Source organism: Pseudopipra pipra, chromosome 14 (assembly GCF_036250125.1).
Source record: "Pseudopipra pipra isolate bDixPip1 chromosome 14, bDixPip1.hap1, whole genome shotgun sequence".
Lineage (NCBI taxonomy): Eukaryota > Metazoa > Chordata > Aves > Passeriformes > Pipridae > Pseudopipra > Pseudopipra pipra.
Window position 1 is genome coordinate 3,311,183 of NC_087562.1, and position 19,240 is coordinate 3,330,422.

The following is a 19,240-nucleotide window of genomic DNA, read 5'->3' on the forward strand; positions in this document are numbered from 1 at the left end:
TCGATACAGATTTATGAACTACTTATTTTGTGTCATATAACGTACCATTTTTTGAGCAGCATTTTTCAATCTGAACGTAGCTTCCAGGAGGGCAAGCTGCCCAGAACATCAGCGATCTCACAGTTATTACTTTGTGTCATATATAATCTTGTTTTTTTTTCCTGCAACAAATAAATCTTTGGGCCTCCCCTGCAAAAAACATTTGTGGTTACAGTATAATAAAAATAAACCGTTTGTCGTGACTGCAGCTGACATTTATCAGCCTATTTGTGGGTGCTCTTTCTCTCTCTGTATAATACGGAACATAATTTGTCACTTTGTAAATACATTCCAGCCTAAATCCCTGCCAGCATCTGTTAGTGTTTGAAGGATTAATGCACTGCACAGTGCATGTCTGCACTTTCAGGCAACAACATAGCTTATGATTATGGATCATGAGAGAACAGGGGAAAAAAGGGTTCATTTTGTATTTACTTAAACATTGTTGCCCTTTTGACCATCGTGCTTTTCTCCTCTTGTTTGTCATCTGGAGCAGGGATGGTAAGTTCCCCTGTGTCTGGAACAACTGCATGTGGAATCCTGCTGTAGGTTTTATCCACCAGTGTATGTGGAGCTGTACGTAAAAGATAACAGGTTTTTAATTTTATGGATAATTACCAACAATAATAATGTATTGCAAGAGGGATGTTACTGGTTTAGTCCATTTAGAAATTCTGGGGTTTCCCACCCTCCTCTGCCATTCCCAACAAATCCTTTGCTCTACTGCCTCCCACATTGCTTACTTCTCAGGAACCCATTAACTGGGTTTATTTAACCTTAAAAGCTTCAAATTGAGGGAGTTTTTTAAATAAAAAAATTCTGTAGTTTCCAAATTACCCCGATGCTGTTTGCCTTGTTGCTCTTTTTGAAAATGCATTCTGCTATCACTTGGAATCTTGCAGAATGAAAGGAATTGAAAGCATCTGAATGTGGAGGTTCTCCACAGCTGAGATTCTGCTACACGTTCCCAGGCTCCCTCGACCATTCTATAAAGCAGGAGATATGTTTATTAAAATAGTAAACCCTACACATGTAATGTATTGCCAAGATTATTTGAGATTCCCCAAAGATAAATTCAAATGAGCTTTGCAGGAATGGGCGTTTGGAGGCGGAGAGAAGTGATCTATATCCAGGGAAAGAAAAAAAATTCCAGCTAAAAGTGGGCTCCCAAGTAAATACCCACAGTTCATGTACATGAAGAGTTAAACAAACTCCTATTGCCAAAAGTTACAGTAGATTTTTTTTTTTTTTTTAATGCATGTAATTTCTTATTATTGAAGCAAACGTGTGCTGTGTGCAGTTGAACTGTGTGCATCCAGGAAAAAATCAGGACATTTGGAGCCCACTAATTGGAGTATTCTGAAATTATACTCCAGCCTTTTTTGTGTGTGTTTTTGTTCTCTCTGGTTAAAGAATAAATAATTTTTAAAATGTCTTTAGGAGACTAACTTCTCTTACTCTTTATAAGCATGATTTAGGATCGCTAGGGCATAGTTTACTTCACTGAAGATATTAATTTCATAAAGAAATGCAGATGTTTTCCTTTTTTTCCTTTAGCATTATCTTCAGAAGATAAGAAAGGCCAAATTTACAGAGATACTGATCGAAGAGTTAACTAATACAAAGATTGTGAAATAACATTATTGCTTATTTTAGTGGTAAGTGGTATTTATTACAGAAGATTTATTAAAAAAGGATATTAAAATCTGAAAAATGAAGCAACCGCTTCGAAGAAACGAGTAAGTGTATTTTACATTTCTTTTTATATGTAGACATTTACTAATAGAAAGATACAGTTTTAAAATTATTGAGGAATTTAAAATGATGACTACATGACCAACAAAGCCCTTTCATGTCTAAGTTAAATATACAAACTATACCTGGAGACTTTAGTCACATTTTTGTATTTGTGACATGGATTTTAAATTATAGGTAAATTAAACATTAGGAAGAAGGAAAAGATATTGCTGTGAACAGTGATTTGTTTAAAAGTGAGGACCAGGTTGATGTTTGGCATCCTCAGAAACCAAACTCCTTTGTGTCAGGTTGTCTTTGTCACTTTTCCACATCTCTCACCCTCAGAATTTCAGTGGCTCATTTGTTGCCTATATGTTTAATCTCTATCTAAGGAAGGTTCCAGACTTTTCTGTTGCTTTTATAACCCAGCTGAGCTCAACAGTTAAATCTCCAGTTCAGGTGTTCCTTCCTGGCTGTTGTGTGTGTGGATCTTCCATTGCAGCTTTAGGACATCCATTTGCAGGACAACCCTACAACAGCTTGAGGACTTAAGGATTTTCTGAGGAGGCCTCTTACTGCTCTAAGTTGTTAATGGTGCCAAAAAGGTTAACACTCTTCTCTGCCAAACATCCAAAATTGTTCTGGAGAAGGGATGGAAACAAAGACAACGATACAACTAATAATTCATTCTTCATGATAAGGTGCCAGTCCAAGGATGATCAGTAATCTGAGCAATTTGTAGGCTCATACTGACCCATTGAGTCTTGATATATGTGCTGTTCACTTGACTTGGGTGAAGGCAACCCCTGCAGGAATTCCATTTCTGTGAAGAATGGGAAGATCTGGTTACTTAAGCAGGAAGAACCAGGCTTTACAAAATCAGCATTTGGGAGAGCTCCCACACAGCATCAAAATGTGTTTGACAGGATTGAGCAAGGAGAATAGTGGAAAAATGTACACCAGCAAATTACAACCAAAATACAGGTAAACCAAACACATTGGGAAATAGTGTAACCAGGCATTAATAAATAAATTTTCTTTCTAATGAAAGAAAGGGAATCCTTTTCATCTCTGATTTTTGTGAAGAATCAAGTTAGTCCCAGCTATTTCCTTGTACATCACGTAAATGGGGTAATAACATAATTGATATTTAGGAACTTATTTTTCTGTTGTGTAGCTTCTCTTGCATAAAATTAGTGAAAATTTGGAAGTACTGTATAAATATTGCAGATATTAGGGGCTGGAGGGGGGGAAAAACCTAGACAAATGTGTGTAAAAATGTTCCCCCGTAATGTCTTCTAATAAACTTTATTAAGGTATATAAAATGTAGCAGAAGAACATATTACTAAAGCATCTAGCACATGTTTTGGATTACTCTTAAAGCAGTGTGATGCATCTGTCCCCATCAGCTCCATGGGAAGTAGCTGCAGAGCATTCAAAACACACAACCAGGTAAAGCTGGCGTTGCATAAATACAGTTTTGAATGAAGTACCAAATGTTGACTACATTAGGGACAATAATACTTGCAGCCCTAATCCTGAGTGAAAGCCTTTTTCCCCATTAGGTACCTCCATAAATAGTGCATGGCACTGGCTATTGACTGTCATAAGCTATGTGTCAAATTGTCAGACATGCTTCTAAAGCATCCCCTGCTCCATCCTCAACATGAAAATATGAGTTTGTTTGGGCATTGCTTGTCCTATGCTGAGATTTGGTTATTTGTTTACCTATTTTCAGATAATTCCACAGATTTTTCATCAGCTTTGGTGTCAAATTCTTTTTTTTTCCTGAAGATTTTGTGTCTCTCACACTGCATATAAGAAGTATCTGCATTCTAGGATGTTGTCAGGAAGATTTTTCTGTATCAAATTAAACTGCTTTTTACCAATTGATTGTACTTTCAGTTCCTTGAAGTCGGATATTTTTGTTGTTGTGTGATGTATTCAGTTTTGCGTTAAGGACTTTTAAATATCAAAGATATATACACACTATTTTCTGAGAGTAAAATTATACAGTAAATTATGTAGTGTCCACCATGGTACATTTTCAGTAGGGCCTTACAAAATGACTTGTACTTACATAAGATACAGGGGCTACAGCATATTTATTAAGACTCTTCAACTCTGTATGAAACTGGAGCAGTCAGAAGTAATGGTGTCTGCTGAAAGATTCTTTATCATATGAATTTACTTTTAGTCATCTATTATTTATTTCAGCTATTTCATATGCCATTATAATAAATATTATGACAGAGAAAGCTTTTATGCTTCAACTTATTGTACTGCTCTTCACTTCCTTGCAATCCTTCAGGAAAATGTAGCTATGCTTTACCTATATTTAACGTAAATCATCACTTACATTTGAATGAAAAATTCACTATGAAAAAAGGCTCCTTCTTCAATACCAAGACACAAATGCACCATCATGTTTACTGCCAAACTACTCTACCATGCAGTGTTCATTTTTAAACAATTTTTAAGCTGTAAAGTGAAGACATTGCATATAGTGAAATAGCTGGCTTTCTGGGTGTTTTCACTTTTGTGTTAGTTTCTGGCTCAATAAGCATTTTTCTAGCATGAGTGCAAAGTATAGCCAATTGCACTTAAGCATTTTTAATATTTTTTCTCCAATAGGGAGCAGCTTACATTCAAAACTGAACAAACTCTTTTCTGGTGTTTTGTAGAATAATGAAACTTACCTGGAAATAGTGATAAAATGCTTTTAGAACCGGGCATGAAAGCGTGAGGTACAGGAGAAATTTTTTTCTTTGCTCTTTTCGAAATGTTATTACATTGGGTTTAAAAGAGAACCTGCCAGGAGCTGGAGGATGATCCACCTTCAGCTGTTTCTTCAAAGACAGAATGTTGGTGCCTGGACATCGTTAGCCTTGAGCTGCTCATTGGGCTTCGTGAAATACAAATGTCCCCACCCCAAACTCCCAGTGAGTTCTGGCTGACCGTGTTTTCACAGGGTTCTGTGCACAGCAGCAGTGTACAGGCCCTCTTGGGTCTGTTCTCCTTTGGCCAGTTTGCAAAGCTGGTCTGAATCTAGTGGTGAAAGTGGTGTTGGATGCAGTTGGGATACTTGTCCCAGGGATCTGCAGCAAGGGGCACCAGTTTGTTGTGCACAGGCTTTCAACAGCACCGCGTCGTAACGATCCTGTGATTTAGAAGCGAGCTCTTTAAATTATGCTGCGCTCATTCCGTGATCTAGTTTCCCCTCAAATGATGTAATTGAAAATAAAGTAGTAGAGGGAGCATTAATATCTTTTGTCAATTTAATTTTTCAAATTCTGGAGTTCCCTGCCTTAGCGCATTGATTTTACGATGTCAGCTGAAAGACTGTCTCCGGTATTTGGGAAAGTGGCAAGTCTCATTTAAGATTTCACAACATAAAATGAGGCATAATTCAGTACTGAAAACGTGTGAAGTGAAATGGTCAGAGACATCAGCATAATACAATTATGACGCATTAGATCAGGATTTGCAGCATACCATTAACAATCAGTTCTGACTGCAGAGTACAATTACAGTTAAGATGCCTTTTAGCAAAAAATGGGCTTTAGTTTTGTTTTTTTATCAAGAAACCCCATGCTTTTCTACACATGTCACAGTGTGTGACACCAAGGCTCCTAGGGAAAGAGGGAAAACATCATAACAAAGGTAATAACTGAGCTACTATGAGAAAACAAACATAAAACCTTCTACTTGTCATTGATTAGAGATATTCTTACATTATTAAGAGCATATCATGCAAGTATATTGCCTTATTCATAGCTTTTTTTTAAAAGGTATTGTGATATAGAAGTAAGAAGGGGAAAATCTGGATTAAAAATGAGCTGCTACTAAAGGTTTAGCATTTCACATTCTCAAACTGCAGTAGGAATTGAGGGTCTACAGAATATCTCTGTGGGGTGAGAGGTGCTGGAACCTCAGTTGATAAGGGAGAATCTGAAACAAAAAAATTTGGGGAACTTGCCTAAGCTCATGGTATGTTAAACTGATTTCTTTCCCAGTTGTGTTTGGGGAAAAAAAACCTTACACTTGGCTTCTTATGTGCCTTCAGAAGCTGAGGTGGCAGGTTCTGAGCTGAGTGCTTTGGATGTCAAATGCTCCAGTTTTCCCTGCGAGGAAAACTAAGTAAATGGGAGTGTCTGTGCTCAGTATGTACCTTGTGTGCATATGAAGGCAATATGGCCTGCTACCATCAGTATTCTAAAATGCAAAACCAGGTAGAAAGTTGAAAAAAAATTATGATTTTTTAATGTCTGATTTTTACGTTTTCAATATATTAATCCACGAATCCAATCTGAATATGTTTAACTTCTATTTCAGAAAGCATTTTGGAGGTTTCATACTTTTTTGTTCCTTTTGGACTTGAAGTACAGACACCTCTCTTCTGTTCTTGGAATCAGTGTCAGAAGCCTAATGCTTGACACCAAGAGGAAAAGGATTACCCGAGTGATGTCATGTGGACTTGAGTCCATGTCCCCAAGGGGACAGTAACTAACAGCTTGTGGTGTAGTCTGTTGAACTACTTGATTATTATGGTTTTTGATCCCCTTATGTCCCTGTATTTGTAGCATTCTTGTCCTTTCACCCTTGGGAGAGACAGGAAAATGTTTCAACTGAGGAAAGCAGAACCAAAGTAAACCCAGCTACTTCTGTAGTAAGTAAACAGCTTTGAACTGCACTGCTGAAGAGAAATTGTTCTGGAGTTGTATTGCATAATGCAAGGCAGCATCATCTTTCTCAAGTCTCTGACTATCAAACAGAAGAAAATATTTACCCAGTGGGGCAAAATGAATTCCAGAATGATGTGCATCTTGTGAGGGTAGAAAAAACCTCTTTGTAACAGAGTTTGGTTTAGCATTTTCAGACTCCCATCAACTGATACTTCCTATGGAGACTGAACCTGTTGAAAATTCAGTTGTGTTTATTTTGCTGTCCTGATAAGTCTGGCTGGAACGGGACAAAAGGAATTTGAGTGATACTCTGTTTATACCAAACCTGTAAGGTAGTTGTAGCAGGCAGAGTGGGTACCAGCAAAATAGAAAACAGATGTAGGGAGATAAGTGCCAGATGTAATGAAACAGGGAGATCAGATGATTCACTTGAGCTTGGGGGACAGTGGGAGCACTCTTCCCAACTTCCCTCTGTGCTGACACGTGTGCTGCTTCCTTTCTGTTCCCTCAGCAATGTTCCCTTGTCATTGAGCAACGATCATGGTGTATCCTTGTAATCCCAGTGGAGTTCCTGTTGCACTCTGGTGCTAACAAAGCTCCTGTTGCCTCCCCACCCAAATGCTGCCTTTGCTTGCACCGTACCACTGCATCTGCTCCCCCTTCTCCTTACCCTTTCTTTTAGCAGTGCCAATGCCCAGTTTGAGCCATGGCTGTTACACACACTAGGTGTAGGTGATGTGTTGGGAGTACATGAATTGTCCCTCTAGGTATTTTTTTGCCAAATAAGCTAAGCTGAGTGGGCTGAAATTTGACATTTTTAGGCTTGGGGAGAGTACAGGGATTTTGCCTGCTTTCTTTTATGTGCCAGAGTTTACGTGGTGTTGAGCAGCAGCAAGTCTGAAAGTGAGGGTAAGCACAAATACACATGTTCCTGATTCCTTAGGGGGCCTACCTGACTTATATGTCATGACAGTTGGTATTTTGCAGGGGATCACAGGTGTCTTAAAGTGTAGCATTTGTGGAAGAACAAAAGACAACCACTGCATGTTGTGGTGCAGACCCACAGCTGCAGTTGAAGGAGAGCTGGTTTTGAGCTCTGCCTTGAGAGAACCTCTGACTGCTTGGTTCTTGTGATGACTTTCACTTCAGTGGTTGCAATGAAAATAGGCTTTTGGTTCGTTTTGTTATGAGACTTGGAGTTTAGGTGTTTCAAAAGATCTGGGAACAGGGATCTTAAAGCTGAAAATATTGAGAAGAGTTGTTTTGGTGGTGCCTAAGATAAACTTAACCTTCAGGTTAACCTCTTCTAGGTGAAAAGCCAGCTTTAAGTACACACACAATTTCTGCAGAAGACACAGAATCATAGAATGGTTTGGGTTGGACCTTAAAGCTCATCTTGTTCCAACCCCCTGCTATGAGCAGGGTCACCTTCCACTATCCAAGGTTGCTCCAAGCCCCATCCAACCTGGCCTTGGACACTTGCAGGGATGGGGCAGCCTCAGCTTCTCTGGGTGACCTGTGCCAGGGCCTCCCCACCCTCACAGTAGAAGTACATATATAATATGCACTGGTAAACTCTTATTGTATGAAAACCTGTGTAGGCTGATCAGTTGTTTTCTGTAGTCATTTTATACTGTCTTTTATATCACCTGCTATAGTGATAATCTATATAATACATTGTTTGGATTCATATATGCAAGTCTGAAGTTAGCTGATTTTTATAGAGTATTTACTGATTTTTTTTTTCTATTGGTACAGTATGTAAAAATAGCATGCATTGAGAATAACACTCTACCTTTTTATTAAATGAGTTACATAATTTTCACCACCAAAATGGCAGCAAAAAGATGCCTTATTAACCTTAACACTGCCTTGTGTCGATTCATTACATTTTATAAAGCTGTGCATTACACAGTGTATGTTTTTAGCAGAACCACCACATCACAATGCTGCTTTTGGCACTGAACGTTGTGCTCGTCCGTTCCTTTTGATGATTTGTATTCACTTTGGGGTTATAATGTTAAACAAGGGAATCAGACAAGTTTCATAACACATTTGCTGTAACACGATCCTATGAACTAAACATGCTGTTATTTATCTTTTTTTTATATTTTCTCTTGTTCCAGCATAAAGCCAAGGTAGAAGCAATGACCTTAGACCTTGCTTCTCTTCAGAGTGTAAGGCACTTTGCTGAAGCATTCAAATCCAAGAATCTGTAAGTACTCAGGAAATTATATGTAATAATTTCTTGTTATTTTAATGTCTTTATCAGCTGAGCACAGTTGGCAGAATTCACCAAAGTTGGACGGATCAGCAACTGCAGTTAGTGAATAATCTTTTCACAGGAATTTTTTTTTTTTCAATGGAAATTAAAGATCATTTGTTTTCATACAAAAAAAAAAAAAGTTACAGATCTCTTGTTATTCCATGTGTAGCCCCAGCTTTAAAGGGCTTTTTTACCCCTGTGGCTATTGAAAAAGGCCGAAGCTGAACTGCATAAAAACCAGCTCAGGCAACTTTTAACAGTTTTGCCGTGGTTTGGAAGAGGTCAGGGATGAACAATTAGCACACTCCTTGTCTTACTTTATTTTCTAACCTTCTCTCTCTCTCTTTTCATTTTTAAACCTTTAAAAAATATAGCCCTATGAGTCAGACAGATCTGTGTTCCAGACCTGTATCTGGAATAGTCCATAATTAAAAAAAAAAAAAGAAAAAGGGAGAGAGGGTGTGATAATTACATCACTTAACAATAGGCAAATTTATCTGGAGCTAATTGGGTTAGCTTCCAAATGGTTTGTTTTATTTAGCTTGAAGAGAGCAATGAATCTCTGAATTGAAAAAAATTATTTGAAATCTTTCAAGTTCCAGCTCTTGACAATAAGTTCCACACTTTGTTCTTTTATCCACAGTTTGACCCACTGATTGTTGTGAGTATTCAAGCTTAGCTTTTTTTCTGCAAATATTTCTGTAACAGATATGCATCTTCCTGTTCTTCTCAAGAGATTATGGCCTCTTAGACAGCTTTGAAAATACGTTGTCGTAGAGAAGATATATAACAAAGAATGTTTTTTTTTCACTTTTGAAATACTGCCAAAGCTAAATCTCACATGGATAGACAGATGACATTTTAGTACTTATAGGTCTCTTGGATTCAAAGAATTGTCAAAACTGACTTCTAACACAAGTTCCTTTATTGCCAAAATCTTTAGTATCAATATTTTCTTATCATGTCATCTTCATAAATTAAAATTTCTTGGAAGACAAATCCTTGCAGTATTACATGTTGAATACTAACTCGGTTTTGTAATGTAAGAGCAGTAAGTGTTGTAATTTAGCATCTTCATGCTTCTAATATGCTACATTTCTTTAAAAACTATATGGTACAGTGGAAAGTCAAAACCACCCTTCTTCCAAATGCAGCTTTTAACTTGATTTTTGTGTTGTAGATCATATCATGGTCATCCTAGCTAGTCCATTTGGTATGCATGATTATAAATCCCTGGAAGTGAACATGCTTAAATCAATTTTTGCCAGAGAACTTAGAAAATGAGAATATCTAGAATCAGGAAAACCTGTTTTATTTTTGTTGGCATACACTGCTTTACCAGTGTAGCTCAGCTAAGCTACACTGTCAGTGATGGACAGGTTTTACTAATATTTCATTCTAATATTATTTGGAACATTTTTAGTAATAGACAGCCTCTAAAGCCTCTGCCTTGCCTTGAGGTATTTCTGTCTCAGATGTGTGCTCAGATGTGCCCGTGTCTGGCAGGAATACTCCAAGCATTGTAGGAAAGTCTAAGTTCTGTATCTGTTGTGAGACTTGGGGGGTTTTGACCAAAATGAATTTCCAGTTATATTTTGTTTAAAGTCTGAGGCTGGATGGAAACCAGACCCCACACGCTGCCTGCAGAAGAGGATCTTTTATCTGATACAGACACAGAAGAGTTACCTTACAATCATCTGCACTGGCAGGAGGATGCACTGGGAGACCTACTGGATCTTTCTGGCCTCTGATTCTTTGTGATTTAACTATGTCTGGATAAGGTCAGAAAAGCAATTATATGGCAGTAGCACCTTATTAGTACAATGCTGGGCCTATGTGTTTTCCAGCACTAATGTACACTAATGACCTTTGTCTCTTCGTTTATTTGCTTTGCCTCAGTGTCCAGAGGCTTTTGTCACTTCGGTGATTCCTTTGCAGTAGTGGTTTTTGAAAGGAATCTTACAGGCTTCAGGGACAGACTGAGCCTTGTTCCTTATCCTTTGGCCAGTCTTGTCAGTTGGCAGCCTAACTGTCTTAGAAGAGGTCGATATCCCTGATGTCCTGGACCTGTATGAGAAGGACTGTGATACAGTCGCCCCCATTCCCATTGAGATGTCTGTCACTCCTGTTAATGGGCATTGGAAGTATGTTAAAGGCATAGATTTTGCTATCTTATAAAATTTTTTATGAATTTCTTAACAATAAAGCAGTAGGAAAAGCAGATAAAAGCATTTGGGGTTTTCGTGAAACAAAACTATCTTTTAAATTCTGAGTCGTATAAGTCTTGTTTTCTGGGAGAAACTACAATAATTTTAAAGTGTGAAGGAGAAATTTTGTGTGAACACACACATTTTAATAAAGATCTGTGTTTTGTTTCTCACAGCATTTTATGTGAAGAGGCCTTCAGTATTCAGTGGTGAACATCTTAAACTTCTGTGTGCAAATAGTTTTATTCTCTGCTTAATTTCTCCAGTCCACTATTGGTTTCTGGGACACTTTAGTATTTTGCAGAATGTGTTGGTCTTGGTGACACCTGACCTAATAACTAAAAATGTATAAAATAGAGAATAGATAGGCATGCCTTCTGACATTCTGCTTTTCTGTGACGCTTTCTGTGGCTCTAGGTGCTATTTTTTGTCAGCAGACATAAGGGTGTACTCACAGTCCCATCACAACCTGGGAGCCTGTTCTCCCCTGGTTGATAGCAATTGAAAAATAGCCTTCAAGGATTGTGTTTCACAGATCTCTTCTTGGATGAGAAAACTGAAATGGAAACACTCCAGAAAAACGATCCCTGAATTTCACTGAGTCAAAACATCCAAACCTCTTGCAGCTGGGGAAGGTGGTGGTGGTGGTGGGATGGCAGGGAGCAGAGGGCAAATTGCTGAGATTGTGAATCTCCCACTTTAATAAAATAACTTGTAGAGGTTAAAAAAAAAAAAGCTTCCTTGAATGTGCTTGGGAATCTGAGAGATTGTGGAAACTACGTGAAGAATGAAGAAATGTCGTCCTCTGCTTGGCAGGAATTTAACGGGGCTGGTTGCATACAGAAAACAAATGATGCAACAGAGGGAGCCTTGAGAAAAACATAAATAATAAATGAAAGTAAAGAGTTACTCTGAAAAGAAATATTTAATATGAATTGGAGTAGTAATTTAGAGCTAAGAAGCCTTCCTTGTTTGAAAGTAAAAGTCAGATGATTCATCTTCAAGTTATCATGCTTCTGAGATTTGATAGGAATCTTTTATTCCTATTTGGATTTGTTAGGTGTTGCAGCCTTGTCCACAGATAAAATTTGAGCTCAGAGTATATAAACACTGGTAAGTTATGCTGTATCCCTATAAATATATTCTAGAAAATCCTTCATCCTCACTGAAAAAACCCGATTTTTTTTGTTTGCATTATCTACACTCTTGAGTTGATACAGCTGTTTCTCTTTCTGAGACTTTTTTTATCCGTGCAGTTTCAAATAAAGCTTTGGGGAAAAGGGTTTTTCAGATTATTTTTGATCCTGCAGTTCTGTGATTGCAGCACTTAAACTTTCCTTATGGGCAGGACAGTGCTCTCCAGTTTTTCTTGCTCTCGCAGTTAGAAACATTTTGTGGGCAGAATGAACTAAACACAGTAACTTAGTTGGTTCTCCCAAAGTCTTTGGGAGAAGACAGAATAAAACAATATTGCTGTTTAATGTTTGATCTACCTCTTTCAGGCTGTAGCACAGCCTGAACAGCGTGTGACACAAATAAATACATAAAATACATAAATACATAAAATGGATGTCCAATAAAAAACAGGCCTCAAGGATTTCCAGCACAATTTTTTTTGAAGAAAGCCAGCTGTCTTTTAGTATTTTAGTATTTCTGGCTTGTTTTCTGCAGATGCATTCTGCCAGGAGTGAATGAACTCCGTCTTCCTGCCTTATGAAGACACTGCTGGGCTTAGGATGAGAATAGGAAAAAGAGATCTCAGTGCCTCTAAATGGCTGGATTTGTTCAAGTGACTTCTTATATCTGTATCAAGTCTTTCCCCTCTGCTAGTTCCCAGCTCAGGCGGTCGATTGAATGTCTCTGTTACGGAAAATCAAATAAATGATCTGTTTATAATAATGTTCTGGGCTAAGATGGATTTGGCATTAGCTGATTTTTATGCAGCTGGAAGAGGCAGACCAACCAATCTTTCATATTTGGCTTTTTGGAACTTAAAAAACACTGAATGGAATCTCCTCTTCATTGAGTGGGCACAATGTGAGGAATTATGGTTGGTATTAATCCCCTTTATAGACAAAATGACTGCCCTCCTGTGATTGTATGCAACACAGCATTTAAATGTAGTCAGTGTCAGTGCTGGATTGTTCAGGGTCTGTAGGATTGGTATTTGTGTAGGAGTCTGGATTTGTGGATGTGGTATATATTTGACCTGCATACTTTAACTGGGGAACAGCACTAGTGGTTCAGTTCTAAATCTTCCAAAATAGCAACCTGTTGTCAACATTTACAGCCATGGTATCATGGCATTTGCCTGCTCGTCATCGTAAGAACACTTCCATGGTCAAAACAGTGAGCAGAAGTGAGCAGTAAAGTTAAAAATTAAATTTTATGTGCATCTTTAGTTTGGAGCGGTGCATGGTGCCACTTGGTTTGAATTAAAGTTGTCTTCTGCCAAACAGCGAGACATTAATTTAATGTTCTCAATGTCTGAAGAGAAAAACCCCAGAAATTATCCTGAAAAATCTTGAATTACTTCAAAGATATGAAACAGTGTTTGCCAACAGCTACTACTTAGAATTTTCTGAATTGGTAGCAGCAATTCACAATTATGCAGGACTTCCAGATGTAGATCTTCGCTGCAGTTACTTTACTTTAAAATAGGAATTTTTTTTTGCATGTGGTAAGAATTGGCATATGCTGACAGTTTATTCACTTATGCTGTGTGTAGAAATATGGAAAAGACAGCAGTTATGAATTATGATTCTCCATTTGGAAGTTTAGTCTCTTCTTATTTCCTAAACCAGACCCAAAATGGCCTCCTTAGCTGAGACCTCAAACTCTCTGAGTACATTCATTTTTCATGCTGCAAGCAGGAGCGTGCTGAAACCTTGTGGGTGCAATTAAGATTTCAGAGCCTGCTGAAAATTCAATCCAGAATATGATTTTTCTGCATTTTCATGTATTGTAACTGACATACTACAGGTGTGTCAAGTTATTTTTGATTCTGATTGAACCACAATTAAATTGTAGATGCTGTATGATAAATTCTATGCATATCTAAGAATACATATGTAAAAATGGGATCTGTTTAGCAAGTTGTTGCATAGATAACTGAAAAGATCCAGCAAAAATGAATATATGATTTAGCTGAATTGTCAGTGATGCCATTATGTCAATATGCTTAATGGTTCTGTAGTCAAGGTATCTCTGTCAGAGATGATCGTTGCCACTGCCTGTTGTCTTTCCAAACTTGAACATTAACACTGTACAAACCTTTTAACTCTTTGCTGTTTGTGGAATTTCTTTTTGTGAATTAAAACTAGTGACAGTTGAGCTGTCACATTTGTCTTCTCAACTCAGAGTACGGTTGGCATCCTGACACTGCCACCAAGGCACAAACTTCTGGACAAGGCTGTGCATTTTGAGATCTCAAAAAATATCCACATTGAATTAAGTAGTGAAACATGCAGAGTTCAGAAGTTACTGTTGCAGACAGCACGTATCTTAAATTTAAATAAGATCAAAGGCTGCCTGCATTTGAAACGTACGTAATAATGTTAGGGTGAAACTTTTTTTTTTTCTCTTTGTGGTGATGCTGTGCCTTATTAAAGCCCAGGGATTGGCTTCTGCATAAATAGTTTTTCTTTTTCTTCTTTCTTCTGTTTTTAAGCCCTCGTACACAATTACCCCTTTGTGGTAGCATGTGTCAAGTCATGTGGATCCAAAAACTGTTTCCAGGATTTTATAAATTAAAAAATCTCTCAGGTTTAAGCCCTTTCCCCCTTTTACTGGAGGCTGAGATCCCGATGTTTTCACCAGATCACCTTTCATTACATCTGCTGTATTTTGGAGGTATCTCCTGCCTCAGAATATTTCTTCTTTAAAGTCCATATTAAAATATAGGATTGACACTTTGACATAACTTTACATATAGTTGCATCTACAAAAAAATGAAGCATTTTTACGTATTACTAACAGAAAGATTTTGTTTAGGTGTTTGTTACAGAGTTTTATGACTTTACCTGTGCTGTCTAAAATTTCCAAACCTGCCCCTTGCCTTTGGGCATTTTTCACTCTCTTCTCTGTACCCTAAAGAAAAAAACCTTGATAACCCTCCAGGGGATTTCTGCTCAGCACACTGGTTGTTCTGGTGCCCATTTTCAACCCTGTGTCTAGGCCTAAGTCTAAGCTGAGTCTAAGAAGGCTCACAAAGTCTTGGGGTTCTGTCTTCCAAAAAAAGTTTCCACAAGATCCACCAGCTGTGAAGGCAGTTTTGAGTATCCAAGGAAGTAAAAGATGTGTGATATGTATGACTGATTAAAACATACTCTGTCACAAATAAATCAGGGATTTTGGAGCATTATGGCTTGTTGGGTTTTGAGAAGATCTGTGTGCTTAATTGATGTTGCCCTCTAAAAATTCTGAACTCTAAGGCCAGAGTAACTATTTAAATACACATACATTAAAATGTATTTAGTCTATTCAGTTAAACACTTTCTAGAGGAGATAATTAAAACACATAAAGACAGAATCTTCTGGCCCTTGTGTAGGGAAGCCTTGCTGCTGACACGAGACTGGCCATGCAGACACCACGTGTCTTAATCTTAGAATCCAAAATTTGTGTAATGGACTGAAGAGGTTGTATTTCTCTATTAGCGGTTCCCAAGGCACCAAAAATCCCAGAGGATGCCAGAGTACGTTAATTTTTATCCCAACATGGAATCTTGCAGGTCTGAATGGCAGCACACAGCTGCTGGGGGCTTTCTGAGCTCTGTTACAGCTCTATAATCTCCAGGCAAAACAGAGGAAGGAGTTGTCATTGGCAAGTGAAATGTTCAAAATCCGTGAAGTGTTTTATTGTTTGAATGATCAGCCGTGGTCCCAGCTGTTTTCAATTGGAAAGATCACAAAAAATGTGATAAAGGTAGTAATTTAGCTTTTCTTTTGGTGAGTTGCAGCTTTCTTTTTTTCTAACGAGTACTTACTGCGTGCAAATGAAATCCGTATATTTAGGAGTATGTACAGAAACAACAAATCATGCCATGGTTGTTGCAAAAATGAGTGTTCCTCTACGTCTGGCTTATGTTTGTTTGTAATTGCTTGTGTATATGTGTAAATAATGATTTGCTGTCGGATTTTGAACAAGATGTACCACTCTGAGGTAGCAAATGTCCTTAGGTGAGCTGCTGAATGAAAATTACCAGATTGTGGATGTTTTCATTGCTGCTGTCTCCTAATCATCAGGGAGTCTTGAAACCAAAGAAAATATCCCTGCAAGATCTGGCAAGGAATGGAACAAAGTGCTCCTCTTATTGTGCCAGAGCTTGAGAAAAAAGAGGATGTAGAATGGAAATGCTGGAAGGTTGAGTGGATGTAAAAATTAAGTTGCAGAGCCCTGTGCTGTCCATCTTCTACCTCAGCCTGGCCCCAGGACTTCCAAAATCCATATGTATGAAGGTACTCTGAGTCCCCAGGGATACAGAGCTAGGAAAGATGCAACACTTTGACAGAGGAAAACATGGTTTCTTGGATGGATTTTGGTTTGAAATGTGGTCCTGAGGCCTTGAAGTGAGGGAAGAGCATCCCTGACACCTGTTTTTAATATCAGTACCCTGAGTATACTGTGTGCTGTCAGACAGAGGAAATTTAGGGTGAGATTATAGCTATGCAAAAGGGAATTCAGAGCTATGGATAATGGGCCCCAAAAAGGTGAGAGAGTCCCTGGTATGAACTTAATGGAAGGAAGAAACACACCTCATGCTTGTGAAATATAATTCTTCCTCCTGCTCCCTCTTGCTGTGTAGTTCTAAGTTAAAAAGCAAATGCAAATACTAATCTTGACCTTAATTTTTAAGCAATAATTTCTTAGCAAAAGAAAGTAATTTACTGATTTAATGATACTAAATAAGGAAATGTGGATTAAAAATTCCTAATTTGTCAGATTTCTATATCATATACCATAATTCCAGTGTATGAATTAGCCAAGTGCGGGAGACAGATCATGTCAGCAAATTACACCTAATCCCTGCTTATTTTGCTTTGTGCCTTTGTGAAACTCTTACAAGAGAGGAAGGAGAAATCCAAGCTTGGATCATATCTGAGGGAAGGCGCTTTGGGCAGTGCAGGTTTTACTAAGGTCAGTTTGGGGTCAAGGTTACAAGTGCTAGCATTAAATGTTTAAAAACCTTAAATGTTTGCTTAATATTTCATCTGAATTTCTCTTCAGAAGTTCAAATTTAAAACTTTTGCAGTAGTTTAATTTGCTTTTGTACCCCATTAAGAGGAAAAGTAGCTTCTCAAACTCCCCTGGCCCCTTAGAGCTAAAATGGCAAAATTTTTCTTCAAAGACAGATAACTTATTAATTTCTGGAGGTGTAAGATGGTGTGAGGTTATTTTAGTTGTTTTGTGTTCCCCCCTCCCCCATATGTAAGAAAAACCAATAAAGGGAAAACCACGACTAATGGATGTTTTCTGTTTAGCTCTGAATCAGTTGAGACCTCTGTTCCTTCTCCAAACGTTTATGAAACAGTGAATTGAAGATTTTGTAGAAGTAATGAATAATGATTGAGAGATGGTTGACCTGCATGGCAGTATGCAGATGATGTATTATGAAGACATAGGAGCAGCTGCTCATAATAATTCCCTTGTATGTGGTGTGAAGGAAGAATCAGAACAGTTTCAGTCCAGTCCCATTAATCTCTTGGAAGTGGGGCAGAAGTATTTGCTGATCAACAGTGTCAAATCCTGCGAAGAAATCCACTAGGATGAATTGCAGAGAATTTTCCTTGCTTCTAGCAGGAGGTCATCCATCAGGGCTCTAAGTCCCGTGTTAGTGGCTTGCCTTGAAATGAAGCCTGTCTGACAAGGATCCACAATTCTGTCAGCTGACAGGTGGCAAGAGAGGGTATTTTTGCTGGTCTTTCAGCCAGTATTTTTAGAAAAATGGAAGTTAGACATTAAGCATTTGTTTCCAAAGTTCACTGAGTTAAGCTGTTTTTTTTTCTTTTACATCGAACAAAAAAATATTTAGATATTTTCGTGTCAGTGTTAGATTATACATGGTTCTGAGATTTCCTGCTGCTGTCTGACTTCTGACTTAGTGATTTTCTTGTTGCTCAGTTTCCTGTCAGTGCTGCTTGTAAAACTGAGAGGGATTTCTGGAGGTGGTTGTTTAACTCACCCGTTTTCTGGAGAGCCATAAGCTTAGCTGACCTGTTGGGCATTCCCTTTGTGTGCAAAGGCATTCCCTCACAGGCAGAAGTACCACTTTCTAACTTTCAGAGAAAGCAACATGGGTGTTCAGAGTTATGGGGTGGAAAAGTTCGGTGGGCTGTGACTTTGCTGCTTTGTGGAGGAGAAGTCACAGCTCTGCCTTTACTGGCCGTGACACAGGTCTACAGTTGCTTATGGGACTTTGGGGATATGGTGAGGCCTTTTCTGTTGAATTTCTGTGTAATTCCAAACAGTGTGAACTTTTCAAATCACTTGAGAAGTGCCCCAGATGGTGTGACATTCTGCTTCATGGGAAGATTTGAGAGTATTCCCTTTGCATAATCTCTGGTTAACTATTTCATTACGTTTGAAATGGGAGAACACCAAAGCCAAGAACTCTGTTGACATTTTGGTGGTGTTTGTTTAACCTCGTAGTGCACAGGCTACATTTGTTGAAAAATATTATTCTTACCTTTGCAAATCATCAGTAATTAATTCCCTTGGAAATATCTACTGCTGCACACAGCCAGCTTGGGACTCTGCTGACAGATCCTAGTTTTACATCAGGTGCTAACAAATTGATTATTAAATTTCATAACCAACTGATTTATAGCAACAACTTAATTTCTGCATCTCTCTAATGTATTCCCTTACTGTATTTTCAAATAGTGCAGAGCAGTTGGATTGCTTAGTTGCTTCTAATGGTGAATTGTGCTCAGCATGTAGGATCTGAATGACTTCCTCAAAGGTTGGTAAAGGATCGGGGGCTTGCCAGGTGCACAAAATATCAGCTGGTTTTCAGCTGAGATATTCACATTTAAGATTGTCCTGGTTAATTCTACAGGCTTTTTAACTTTCACTAAATTACCAGCTACACTTACCAGCACGGTGAGGGTTTTCTAGAATGGCTGTGTGTCTTGCAGTTGGAGCAGTGAATCCCCAAGCCTCAGTCATGCTGTGAAGGATAAGCAGTGACTACGTGCTAATGTGGAGCAGATCACATTCAAGTCCCAGTGCCTGCTTCAGTTGTGATGGTAGACCACGTTAGCTCACTTGGTGTGATGTAAGTCACTACCTGAAGACATTTTAAGG

The 19,240-nt window shown here is 38.3% G+C and overlaps 1 protein-coding gene across 2 annotated transcripts in view; it reads left to right on the forward strand.

The window, feature by feature from the left end:
* Positions 1 to 19,240, forward strand: part of WWOX (WW domain containing oxidoreductase) — a 492,462-nt gene that overhangs the window by 92,585 nt on the left and 380,637 nt on the right. For both annotated transcript variants that reach the window (XM_064670919.1, XM_064670920.1), the window contains exon 6: positions 8,589 to 8,677. In XM_064670919.1, the coding sequence (XP_064526989.1) occupies positions 8,589 to 8,677 (89 nt within the window). The remainder of the gene's footprint in view (positions 1 to 8,588; positions 8,678 to 19,240) is intronic.